Raw genomic sequence first — 12237 nt, 5'->3', positions numbered from 1 at the left:
CAAAGGGCTACCAAGATGCTGAGGGGACTGGAACATCTTTCTTATGAAGAATGGCTGAGGGATTTGGGTCTTTTCAGTCTGGAAGACCTTATCAATGCTTATAAATACTGAAAGGGTGGGTGTCAGGAGGATGGGGCCAGGCTCTTTTCAGTGGTGCCCGGGGACAGGACAAGAGGTAACAGGCACAAACTTGAGCATGGGAAGTTCCATCTAAACATGAGGAGGAACTTCTTTACTTTGAGGGTGGCAGAGCCCTGGCACAGGCTGCCCAGAGAGGTGGTGGAGTCTCCGTCTCCGGAGACATTCCAAACCCGCCTGGACGCGTTCCTGTGCCACCTGCTCTGGGTGACCCTGCTCTGGCAGGGGGTTGGACTGGGTGATCTCCAGAGGTCCTTTCCAGCCCTGGCCATTCTGTGATTCTGTAAGCACCTCCGTGATTGCCGGCAGGTTGGGTGCAGATGGGGAGTTTCTCTCAATCAGGGGCTGTGTCTCTCCCCAGGCTCATTCATAGCTGCTCTCCTGACAGAGAGGCCATCGCAGTCCTGGAAATGTCCTCATGCCTGGGGGAAGCAGCACCAAGCCCATGGTGGCTGTGCCAGCAGTGGGTAACGTGGCACTGTGTTTCAGGTACCCCTCCCCTCCATGATTTTTGCCCCAACATTGGCGCAGTGTGAGGAAGCATCGCCTCCCTTCCTCCCAGGTTAGTCCCCTTTCAAGACTAAAGGTCAGGTCTTCGTCCTGGGAAGGAAATGGATGGGCATCTCTGTCCCTGAACTGCTAACAACACCCAGAGGTACTCAGGATCTGACAGGTCTCACCGGCAGCTGAAAAGCAGCCGAGATCTATTTCTCCTCCCATGACACAACAAGCTGTTGCTGAACAGACAGCACTTTGCCCTGCTGTGGTCCCCAGGGACCTTGTGGTGGAGCAGGGAGAAGAATTTTTATTGTTATGTGACAAAAAGGAGATGAAGCCACGAGAGATTTAAGCCTCTCAGTGATTTTTGAAGGCCCTCTGGAGACCTGCGTGTAGCTCTGGCTTCAGACACCTCTGACAGTTCGACAGTTTGATTTCCTCGAAATTCTGCAGAAAGCAAGGGAGAGAAGAGACAATTCAAGGCAGCCTTCTCAGCTGTAGCCAAGCGCGCCGGCCTAAATTCACCCTCCCGTCCTGTTTTTTGCAAGGCAGCACCAGGCTGTCCCCGTGCTTGACAGCTGTAGCAGTTATTTTGCTTCCTGGCACAGGTTTGGGCATTTTGAGTAAATCAAGAGATGACAGGCCGACATAGTTTCCCCGTTTTGTGTCTCACCACTGAAGCGGCCGCGTGTCCGTGCTCAGGTAAAGGGTTCCTATGGATGTGGTGATCTTTAAGTGTGTAAGATCTGTTGGGGTGAAAGACTAAGCAAAATGGATTTGCACCACATCACGGTTAACGCATTTTGCCCGTGATCCATTTCTAGGGAGAGGGAGGCAGCAGTGCTAAAGAGGCAGAATGCAGCATGAAGGAAATGAGAAAATTCCTCCCAAAGGTGGAAAGCAAGGACAATGCTGTGCAGAGAGCAGACGCGTAGGTGTGAAATTAACGATAGAAATTCAACATTGTAAAAAGCTTTTTTTTAAAAAAAAAAATCTTCTAAATTAGATCATGCTCTCTGCTCGCGATGATGTTGCAAAATCCCTCGGCTATCAGGATAACCAGGGGCTCGCTAAAGAGGCTCATTGATGAGAATTGGATTCTCTGGTCTGTGTCGTAGGAAGGGAATCTCAAAGTCATATAGGAAACTGAAAAGAGGGAAGCAGCTTTTCATAAAGACCTCAGGAAAATTCCACGTGGCAAGAAACGTGTTTCGTTTTTGTGTGTGCGCGCGCGCAAGCTTCACACATCAAAGTCCTGTCTCTCCGCATCCTTTGAAATACAGGCGTGACCTCCCCCCAATGAGGTAAGATCTGAATTTAAACTTTCTGCGAAAAGATTGTGCCTCTTGAAAACAAGCCCGTGAAGTCCTGAGCTTTGCTCAAAAGGAGGGAGTTGGTGGTTTTGTATAGCACGTTTGGTGTGTGAAGGATTAGCAGTAAGCAGCCCCTGCTTGGGTGCTCTCACACGTGACTGTGCGTTCTTGTTCTGTGTAGCGGTGGGCATCACGTTTACTGGGGACCGTAAGCCTCTCTTTGTTAATAATGAATGGTTTAACTTTAATAATCCCTCTACGAGGCAGTGACCAAACACAGGGTAAGCCCGGAGCAGCTCCCTAAGCTGACGAAGAGGAAACGGCCCCTGCGAAGCTCCGACACAAGCACTGGCCCTCATGGCCCTCAGCACCTCTTTAGGGGCAGCTCAGGAGGGGCGAGAAAGCGTGGAAGGGCGTGCGGGATCTCCATGACAGACAGGCCGTCCTTCGGGACCACGTCATGAGCCTGCACATCCATAACTCTGCGCAGCCGCGACCCGCTGTCCTTGGACCGTCGTGTCCCCGTGGCTTGGGAGCTTGGGGCAGGGTGAGACCCAGCGCCGGGACAGCCGAGCAGTCGAAGGCATCCAGAAACCCCTCAGAGTGTCCTCCCCCCTCTCATCGCCCTCTTGTAATCAAGAGGCAAAAGATGATTTCAAGGAGGAGGGCTCTTGCTGTGGCAAGTAACGCCATACCCAGAGGTCTGGTACTTGCCCACTGAGACCTTTGGCCTTGGATGAGGTGCCGTAACCTCGGCAGCTTCTCACTGTCGTACCCACTGTCTTTTGACCGCATCCGAAGCGCCCACGGCCCAGCTGCTCTGTACTTTCCTCTAAAAAACAATCTCTGTTTGAATGGCCTTTGCTCAGGAGCACCCAAGATGGTGACGTTTCCCAGGTGCTGAACATGGAAAGCGGGGAAAACTTTATTCTTATTGGAAAGACCCGAACACCACACAGGAAAAATGGACTCTTGTGTAAAAAGTGGTTTTATTTTATACCTTCTCCAGAGTTTCTAGCGAAACTTTCCCATTATTTAAGGGAAAAACAAAGTACAAATCAGGCAAGCTTATACATCAGTAGTGAAACGTGCCCTTCACAGTGTGGCTACGACCTGTCCTCGCCAACCTGGCTACGGCCCTCGCGTTTCATCTTCGCAACGACAGAGACAATTGTAGTGTTGAAAGAGCGCTGCCATAAAGAGGAACACATCAAAAGGACAAGATGGCCACAGATATAAAATAAATTAAAAGCATCTGTAAAAGTTTCTTTCCATATACAAAATAACTTCTATTTTCGGGGGGTAATTTTTTTTTTTTTTTGTTTTTGAATTGACGTTGTCTGTACAAAGATTAACCTTTCAATGGTTAATCTCCTCACTGCGGAGCCTGCCCCTGGAGATGAGGATGCAAAGCTTTTGGGCCAGCCCTGCGGCAGAGCACAGGGACAGGAAACCCCAGGGCTGGCCGGCGCCTCGCGAAAGCCGCTCTGCTGCCCACAGATTCCAGGAGAAAGGGAAAAACAGAGGCTGCCTGGTGGCCCTGCTCAGGGGAACGGCATCGGTGGTCCCAGAGGGCGATTCTGCAGGGTCAAGGTGCTGCACTGCAGGATAGGGATTTTATTTTGCACACTACTGTGAGATTGCCTCCGCAGTCTGCAAGAGTGGGATTTTCAGGAGCTTTGTGCAGCCGCCCCCTCACGGTCTGCCCCTCTCTGGGGACTTTACTCCCAGAGGAGCCTCTCTGAACAGAGAGCTTGTGTAGCTCGAGACATTCTCCTGCCCATCGTTTGAGCCAGCCATATAAATAACGTGCAGGCATCGGATACTACGTAATTAGATGGGAAGCTGAGCCATTTATCGATTAATAGTATTTCCAAAAACAGAACAGGTGGGGAAAAGCCCCCTGTGCTGAACTGAGATTAAAATGGTGATTAATAACGTGAGTTGGAAGTAATGTTGAGGTCCCTACTAATACAAAGTTATATACAGAAAGCATTACCTGTGTGATTAATACATTACTGATGCTAGACATGGCTTTATGTCAAAAGCTTAATTTACAGATACAAATGCAAAACAAGTCACGGGCATAAATGTCCCACTTGTATGCGGTTAACTGAAGAGAACACTCTTAGCGTAGAGCTGGAAGAGGCAGATCCCGTTTTGCTTGGAAGATTTTACCTATTCTACGCCATATGGTTCATGATAAAGCCTGGCTGAATCCCAGTGAAAACCCAGCGGAACGTATTCACGCTCATTTTCGGGGGATGCTTTTAAGGTGACTCCCAGGCTGCCTCACCACCGCGCTGGGAAGCATCGCCTCTAGCCTTGGACCCGGCTTCAGTCCTAGACCACGACTCGGAGCACCGCCGCCCCAGGATGCTGTGCTGGGAAACACGGATGTTTAATTAGCGCATCTGCTCCGGAGTGCGAATTTGGGAAGGCTGGCTGCCAAACACCCTATCCTGATGTGGAGCCTCCGCTGCCATCCAAGGGGCGGCCCAGGGCGCAGCTCCCTCTGCACCTCCCTCCGAAGAGCCCCAACTCCTGGCACTGCTTGTCCCAGACACCGCTCGCTCCTGTGAGCGTTTACTTTTTGCAGCTGAGCCTGAGATTCCTTACTTTTCTTTGCTCTTCGCTGTTTCTCAAATGAATTTTTGGTGGATAAAGTCAATCAAAGAGCGTTTTGTGTTTTTATTGTGCAAAACCTGCTATTAAGAAATCTTAAATTGACAGCACAACAAATTTAATTTTCAGAGTAGAAGCGAACTGAGATAAGAAGAAAAAACAATCTACTAGCTGATTAATGTAACAACCAAAACTCACCAACCAGAGGCAGTTTTGATCAAATAATCATAATGAAGGCCTACAGGTAAGAATTACGCACCGAATAATTTCACGTCAAGAATCAACTACCATGACGTACTGTAGATATCTGAAACTACGTTCTGGAACGTGTGCTGTGAACGAATCACTCAGCCGCTTCAGTGTGATACTTTCACGCCCTTGGCCTGCTGACTGTCCGCAGCGGCATGAAAGAAAAGTCTTTGCTTCCGAGATACCACAATTACGCACGCAGCAGTACTGTGTCCTGTGTTCTTCTGATCGAGGGCACGGACATCTAAAAAGCTGAATTACAAAGAATATGTCAGTGAAAATGAATACACGCGTGCAGTCGGTGCCACGTCATGCCAAGGAGATACATGCCTAAGTTGGATTACCTAAGGCTCTTAGGATTTGTGTTTCCTCCTGGCTGCACTATTCCACATAACCTATGGCAGAAAGCTTAGCTTTAAAATGAAGAATAGTATATTTATCTCCCTCCCCATCAGTCACCATAAGAACGGAGACAAAAATTAACAGCTACTGCTGCTTCCAAAATCTTGTACAAAAATACATCAGTACGTCCTTCTGGCAGTCTCAAAAAACTTGACGAGTCTGCTGCAAACTCCCTCTTTCACCTCTTGATTTCAACAGAAACAGTCAGTCCCGGCTGCCAAGAGTCACGTCTTGGTCAAATTCAGAGACGAATGACATTCACATTCTCTTTCCTTGGAACTGCTATTCGGAATCCATTGCATTTCCACCCTCTTTGTTTGGATTTGTTTATATTTTTTGCTTTTTTGTCCGAAGGAAATGTATTGGCAGTGCAAACGAAAAGTAGATACGATGAAACCCCCTCCCCGGCTCTCCCCAGATAGCAAGTGATCACGTCAGCATTTCAAAAGGGTCTCCTGAGATGTTATCTGCACGCGCAGGATTCCACTGTCATGTTGGGGTACACCTTAAGAACCACGTTTTTATTTTCATCAAAGAATAAGATACTAAGAGAAGACATTTTGTCAGGAACGCAGCAGGGCTCGGGAATGCCCGGGACGACGCCGACGGCTCTCACGATGCTCTGGATGGTGGCGTGGTTGGATGGCTTCAAGGCCTGCAAGAGAAAGATACAGCGGGAGATGTAACTGCACCCGTGTTAGAGTGAACCCACGTTATCGAAAACGAGTCCTTTAAGAAGGGCCCTGTGAGACCCCACAGCTGACTATCTGTAAAATCTGCCTTCTACTCAACCATTTCCAGTTGTCATGCAGCTGACCTGAGTCACAAAAATGGATAAAACGTGTACGGAGGAGAGAACAGAAGTACTTTATGCCACGATGCCAATTGTTCCGGTTTGCTCTGGTGCGAGGTTAGAGTGCGAGTGCTCTGGTGCGAGTTTGCTCCTTCTTCCATGCCAAATCACTTCTCATCTGCTGTACACGTCATCAGTGACATCGCTGAGCAACTGAGCCCCCAAATCCCACGTCAGTTGTACCTCACGGCAAGGTGACATTTTTTGCCGAAGGACAAAGTTTCCTGGTTTTATACTCAGGTAAACAGGAACGCGCTTTGGTTTGATGCGAACAAGAAGTGAATCTGACCAGTGAGTTGAACTGTATTTGTTCGCAAAACCAGAATACATTCATACACTCACAAAAATGAACGTATTCATAGCAATGAAAAAGCCTAAATTTTACCTCTGAACCCCCAAACCCTTCCAAATCCTGGTATCTGTACAGAGGCCAGGCAAGCACGAAGAATGCACAAGACGCAGTTTTAAGACATCACTCTCCATCTAGGTAGCTGATCTCAAGAAAGACTTTTCTGTTTGTTTTGAATTCAAGTGTACTTACGCTCCTCAGCAGTAGTTGACAGGGATTTAAGAAAGGTCTCAGATTAGTGTAGAATTTGGATTTTTGTAGTATTTCTGCCCGCAAACAGAAGTGAAAGCTCCGGTAGCATCCACGCTCGTTTCCTTACTCCGCTGCAGTGCAGCGTTCTTCACAAAAATAACTGGGAGCCCACCACATCTCCCGAGCCTGCTGATCAGACGTCCAAAGGCACAACATCTATTGAGATCCCGTTTCCCGTTGCCAGTAGAACCGAAATTAAGAACAGGTCTCCGAGTACGTCGTGTTAAGGTCTCATGGGAAACACTTCCCTTCAGATACGGTATCTGTACTACTACAACGCTAAATTGTACAGAACTGATTGCAAGTATTGCCTCGGCTATCAGTGGGAACGGCCCAGATATATTCCATCGTTGTGTGATAAAAGAACTCTATTTGATACGGGTACTGTACCATCCTCTGCCTTGAATACACTGCCCCTGGCCCTTTCGTTGCGTTTTTGGGGATAACCAGCTCTGGACAACTCTGCTCCTGCCAGTGGGAATGTAACTGTACTGGAGTTAAACCCGACGGCGTGCTGTTCTTGGAGAACCGAGCAAGGGAATGCTGTATGCCCACAGGCACAGATTAGTTCGTTATTGCCTAACGGTCAGAGGATCCTTTTGCAAACACAGTCTTATTAGTAGCACCAGGTATTACACGTGGCTCTAGGAGACGCGCGCGTCACCTTTTTATATAATTTAGTCTTTCAGTCTCTTGAGAAAACAAGGTTAGTTTGTTTTCTGCAATCAAAAAAAGCACACCAAAGGAAGATTTTGAATTCCAACCTGCGCAAAAATCTACCAATTGCTTTCAGGGAACCAGACTCGTGATGGGTTTCAGTAACCTCCTCTCTTAACGAACCAGCTCTCTGTGCAGTACACGGCAGCAAATACTCAGCTTCACAGTGTCTAAGTAACCATCATGCTGTGCCGCTGTAATTCTCCACACAACCAAGCCCAGAGAGTTTCACAGAGAAAGGCCAGATCAGGTCTTTTAGTAGCAATTTGTAGAGGAAAGCTGGGTCCCGGTTTTGGCCTTGCGGGCCGGTGCTGCGGGCTCAGCTCACGGCAACCAGACCTTCCGCTTCGCATCAGCAGTCATTTAAACTCTGTGCTTTACTTGCCTACCCGGCCCTCTTATTTCTTTCTCACCTTTTTTTCTACCATAAGCTTTTTCCAGGGCAGGGACTTCTGACAACGTGTCGGTGCCCGTCCCAGGCAGAGCGGAGAGGCAAGGAGGAGGTAGGAGAACACTCCTCTGGGACTGCCACGATTAGCTACCATGATCATAACGGCCAACACTGCAAGGCTACTTATTTTAGTAGATGGAGCTACGCTACGACAACTCAGAGGCCGATGCTACCTTCTGCAGGAAAGCAGAACCTGAATTTGGCAGTAAAAAAAAATAAAAATATTGTGTCTTTATGTTAGAAAACATTTCCTGTACGCATCATTTGTGCGTACCCCTCGTTTTAGGCCAGCCTCAAATACCACATCCTACTTTCAGGTTTCAGTAGACTCCAGGAGGGGGTCCGTTGGGCGTTTGGTTTTAAGGAGCTGAGTTCATCCGCCTAAGTCGCAGGGCTAGGAGCACATCACCTTTCTCGCTACTCACGTGCGACGATCTCATAAAAAACAGAGGATATTTCACAAGTTGGCTGGCCAGGATCCGCTGCCTTTGGATCCACTTGGTCCGTCAGGGAAGCGACTCGTTCGACTCTCCTGCTTACACTCAGAGCTCCACAGTCCCTCTGTCGTCGTGACAGCTGTGCCTCTTGAGGCACACGTTTTTCCTAGAGCGTGCCACGCTGGCTGACCCCGGCGGGGGCCTGGCAGCAGGGACTCCTTCGAGGCATAACGACTACTGTCTAATAAGCCATTTTCGGGATCTGGCTTGTATTATGTTTATTAAACAGGTTAATAACAAGTTCACACATCATAAGCACTATTCAGGATACATTTTATGGCAGTTTGGGTTCTGGAGAAAAAACTAATAGCGTGCAGTATTTTTTTAATTACCTTTACAAGCCTGTCTTTTTACTAGCTGTTCTAACCACTGCTCATTGCAGCACGAGACAAAGGTATCACTCATTTACTAGATCCGAGCGTGCGACAGGTGACCGGCTGCCTTTTAGTGACCCAGGAAAGAAAATGCACAGTTTAGGGTAACAGACAGTCAGACCGTACCTTTGGAATTGGGAACTGGCACTCCCCCGAGCAGTAATAGGCGTCGAAGGATTTAGGGGAAATAATCCACTCGCTCCAGCCAATGTCTGCAAAATCCACCTTGAGATAGCGCCGGGCGCAATACCTCGGCTCATTCCACTGCTTCCTCCTCGCCTTCTTCAGCGTCTGCTCGTCGAACTGGAGAGTCTGGCTCTTCTGGTGGTGATTCTTCCGCTGCTTTTTCTTACTCTTTGCCCTCTCTGCTAACCGTGGCTGGAAGGTTTTGTAGGGTTTTCTGTCTTCCCATCTCTCATCCTCATTGTACTGGTACTCGGCTCCTGGAAGCTCATTGTTCTGCAACGGCAACAGGACATTTGCGGAGCGTTTTCGCCGCCGCTTCCCAAGGCTGCTCCTGCCGTGGTTTTCTGGCCTGGGAAATACCCTTGTCAGAGGATGACGGTGCCCTTGCAAACTAGAGACAACACTCTCCGGCTCCGAAATAGCAGAATCGTTGGCATAAATGAGAATGTAGGGTTCATAGCGAGAAGGTGCCCTCTTCCAAGGGTGATGGCTGGTCAGATCCATTTTGACAGTGATCAGCAGTTCATTGTTTTGTTTTGCTTCATGCAGGAGCTGAGTGATATCCTTCCACTGCCAGGAAAGGACATCCTGGTAAGCGGAGGAGACATTTATTAGGAAATGTCCCAGGCTCCTGGTCTCGTTCCCAACAGAAGGAAAAGTCCAAACTGAAAGATGTATTTGAATTTCAGGTTTCCTGTGCCCATGACAAGAACAGCCTCTGGACTGGGAACAGTTCCACTTAGCGTGCAGCAGATCACCAATATAATAATACACGGAAGCCGACAAGACGTTTTCAGACTCGGTGAGCGATGTCAAGTTAAAAACGTACATCTCCTGGCTTTCAGGGCTCCCTAGAAGAACAAATACTTAGATAAGAACATGGACGTTTCAAAGTGCTATAGAGAAAGGACGGAGCACGTTGCTTTCTAGGTTATGCATTAAGTTCACGGGAAATTTTCACGCAGTGCTGTGGGAACAGGCTTAGGCCACTATTCGGAAAAATAACCAAGCGGGTAAACTGGTGACTGTCAATCACACCCTTTCGATCTGGTTTCCTTGTAATACTTACCTCCATCCAGAAATATTCACACGTTTCCTACTGCTCCTCTGAATTTGGGAAACAAGCTAGGTCACAGGAACACAGGTCGATAACAGATGCACTAAGTAATTCACCATCCAGAAAGTTGAGCGACGCAATAGTAAGATTTTGCTCTTTTGTTTTCCTCTTTCTGTAACATTTCCAACCCCCTCCCGTCTCAAAATGCACTTGGGTGACTATGGCTGCCCTGTCCCGACTAAAGAATTGTCTCTCTTTGTCCAAGACAAATGGGACATCAATGGCACTGAACCGTGCCTTAGCCCAGACGTAGCTGAAGCTGGAGAATGGCTCCCACCGGCTTCAGCAGGCACTGGACCGTCTGTAAACCTCCATTATCCTGTTGAGCCACAGCCTCAGTTGGTAAGAAAATATTTGCTTCCCTATTAGTAGAGGCTCGAGGTGGCTGTGACGAAGAGGAAAAGCCTGGATTCAAATGGGGCGTGATTCCCAGCGTTGCCACAGGCTTTCAAGCGTACCGCCAGGTAAGTCGCTCCAGCTCCGAGAGCCAAGCTGCTCAATGCAAAAGAACCCTAGCCGGTTCCTTTAAACCTCCCACCCTGCTCTGCTGTGATCTGGGCCTCACTTACAAGACAGAGGGACATCGGGGCCTTGGTGGCATTTATTCTTAGCTTCCAAAGATGTCGAAGAGACTATTCGAGAGCAACCCAAAACCACATAACATTTGGTACAGCTACCTGTGTGTATCTGGATGCTAAACAGGTACGCAAACATAGAAAGTTCTGCTACACAGAAAGCTCTCCTCTAAAGACGTGGGAAGAAGAAACACCAGGACAGTGGAAACACCACTGTTTAATCATTTTTAAGGCTTGGATGTCAGCTCTGGAGAAAGAGACGATTCACCATTTATAACGAGCTAAAGACACACAAGCTGGTCCGACAGCTTTTTGGCTAAGTCAGACACTAATCACAACTGAAGTTTCCTTCTAGAATAATCAGGCCCGGGGCTGCTTCAATTACACTGGGTAAATTTAGTCGTTCCACCTAGGACATTTCAGCAGTTTTCCTGCCAGTCACGGTTAGAAAGTATTTGCTAGTATAGATGAAGGTAGGCGGACAGTACTAGAGAAATGCCAATAACCAAAAGAAAGCCAACCCAAAATGTCTTGGTTTTGGGGTGGTGGTGGCAGCAAAACGCACCCACTTGCCTCTGTGTGGAGGGCAGCAAGCCAAGGACGATCCTTCTTTACGGTCAGTATCTTACTATACCGATTAGGAGAGACACGGGGAAAAGTGGGTTTTCCACAGGTGTGAAATTAGAGAAGTCAACCTGACCACGGGCACCTTGCACAAGCCTGAAGATGCGCTCCTGACACAGGCTGGTCTGGGAAAACGGACGGCCGATGGCTTTAATCCCGTGTGGGGTGCAACAGAAAGGCCTGGGGGTAAGGTTTAGTTTCTGCTTTAAAATTTCCTGCTTGGACTGCAGTGACGTCTGTCCTTCAGAGTGAGAGAAATACAGATCCAAATATTAAGGTGCTACTGAGAGCTATAAACCCAGGCTGTACGGAACAGTCAAATACAGTTAAGCAAAGGTATGGCCTGCAGCCCCCCAAAGGGCTGGAAACAACCCAACACATTAGGAAAACGAGGGAACATGGAGTTAAATGCTTCTTTGACATCATGGCATGACAAAACCCTCTCCAGAGGCTGAAAAGAAGGTATCGTTTACAGAATTTTGTGACAGTTTTGCTCTCTAGTTTATTTGATTATCATTCCAAGCGTTGACAAGCATAGAGATGCCCACGGACTAGGGAAGAACAGCCTCCTCGCTTAGACCCTCAAAACATTGTACTAAGTCCCCTGCCCAAGCAAGCGAAAGCATCATTTCCAGTACTGACCTTTCAGATATTTTGACAGCTTTATGTTCTGGGTGACATTCTGTGCTTCCAGCCCGCGACATCCCCACTGCTAATGCCATCCAGACAAGCCCAGGAAAAGGCTGTATTCTCCCTCTGCCTCCCTATCCGCGCTCCAACAGTCTCAGTGGCTGCCTCTTGAACATCTTTTTCTCATCAATAACTCTAACATTAAAAAGGCAGGAATTGGTCTCCCTAGAAAGACAGAGCCATCCTCCCCAAGATATCACACGCATTGCTTCCTGAAATTAGGGAAACCAACAACATACACTTTCTGCAGTCAAACAGGGGAAAACCAGACCGCGTCATTTACGGAAGACACCCTTGTTCACAGACTCAGCCCAGCCTGACGGTGGA

At 48.2% G+C, this 12237-nt stretch overlaps 1 protein-coding gene across 4 annotated transcripts in view; it reads right to left on the bottom strand.

Moving 5' to 3' along the window:
• Positions 1 to 2921: 2921 nt before the first annotated feature.
• BMP3 (bone morphogenetic protein 3) overlaps positions 2922 to 12237 on the bottom strand; it is a 30686-nt gene continuing 21370 nt past the window's right edge. For 3 of the 4 annotated variants that reach the window (XM_074588694.1, XM_074588695.1, XM_074588693.1), the window contains exons 2-3: positions 8845 to 9755; positions 2922 to 5880 (exon numbers count right to left, since the gene is read on the bottom strand). In XM_074588694.1, the coding sequence (XP_074444795.1) occupies positions 5689 to 5880; positions 8845 to 9755 (1103 nt within the window). In that variant the 3' untranslated portion in view covers positions 2922 to 5688. The remainder of the gene's footprint in view (positions 5881 to 8844; positions 9756 to 12237) is intronic. The other variant, XR_012587196.1, reaches the window with a different exon arrangement.

Source organism: Larus michahellis, chromosome 5, assembly GCF_964199755.1.
Source record: "Larus michahellis chromosome 5, bLarMic1.1, whole genome shotgun sequence".
Lineage (NCBI taxonomy): Eukaryota > Metazoa > Chordata > Aves > Charadriiformes > Laridae > Larus > Larus michahellis.
This window is presented reverse-complemented; position numbering and strand designations above follow the sequence as displayed.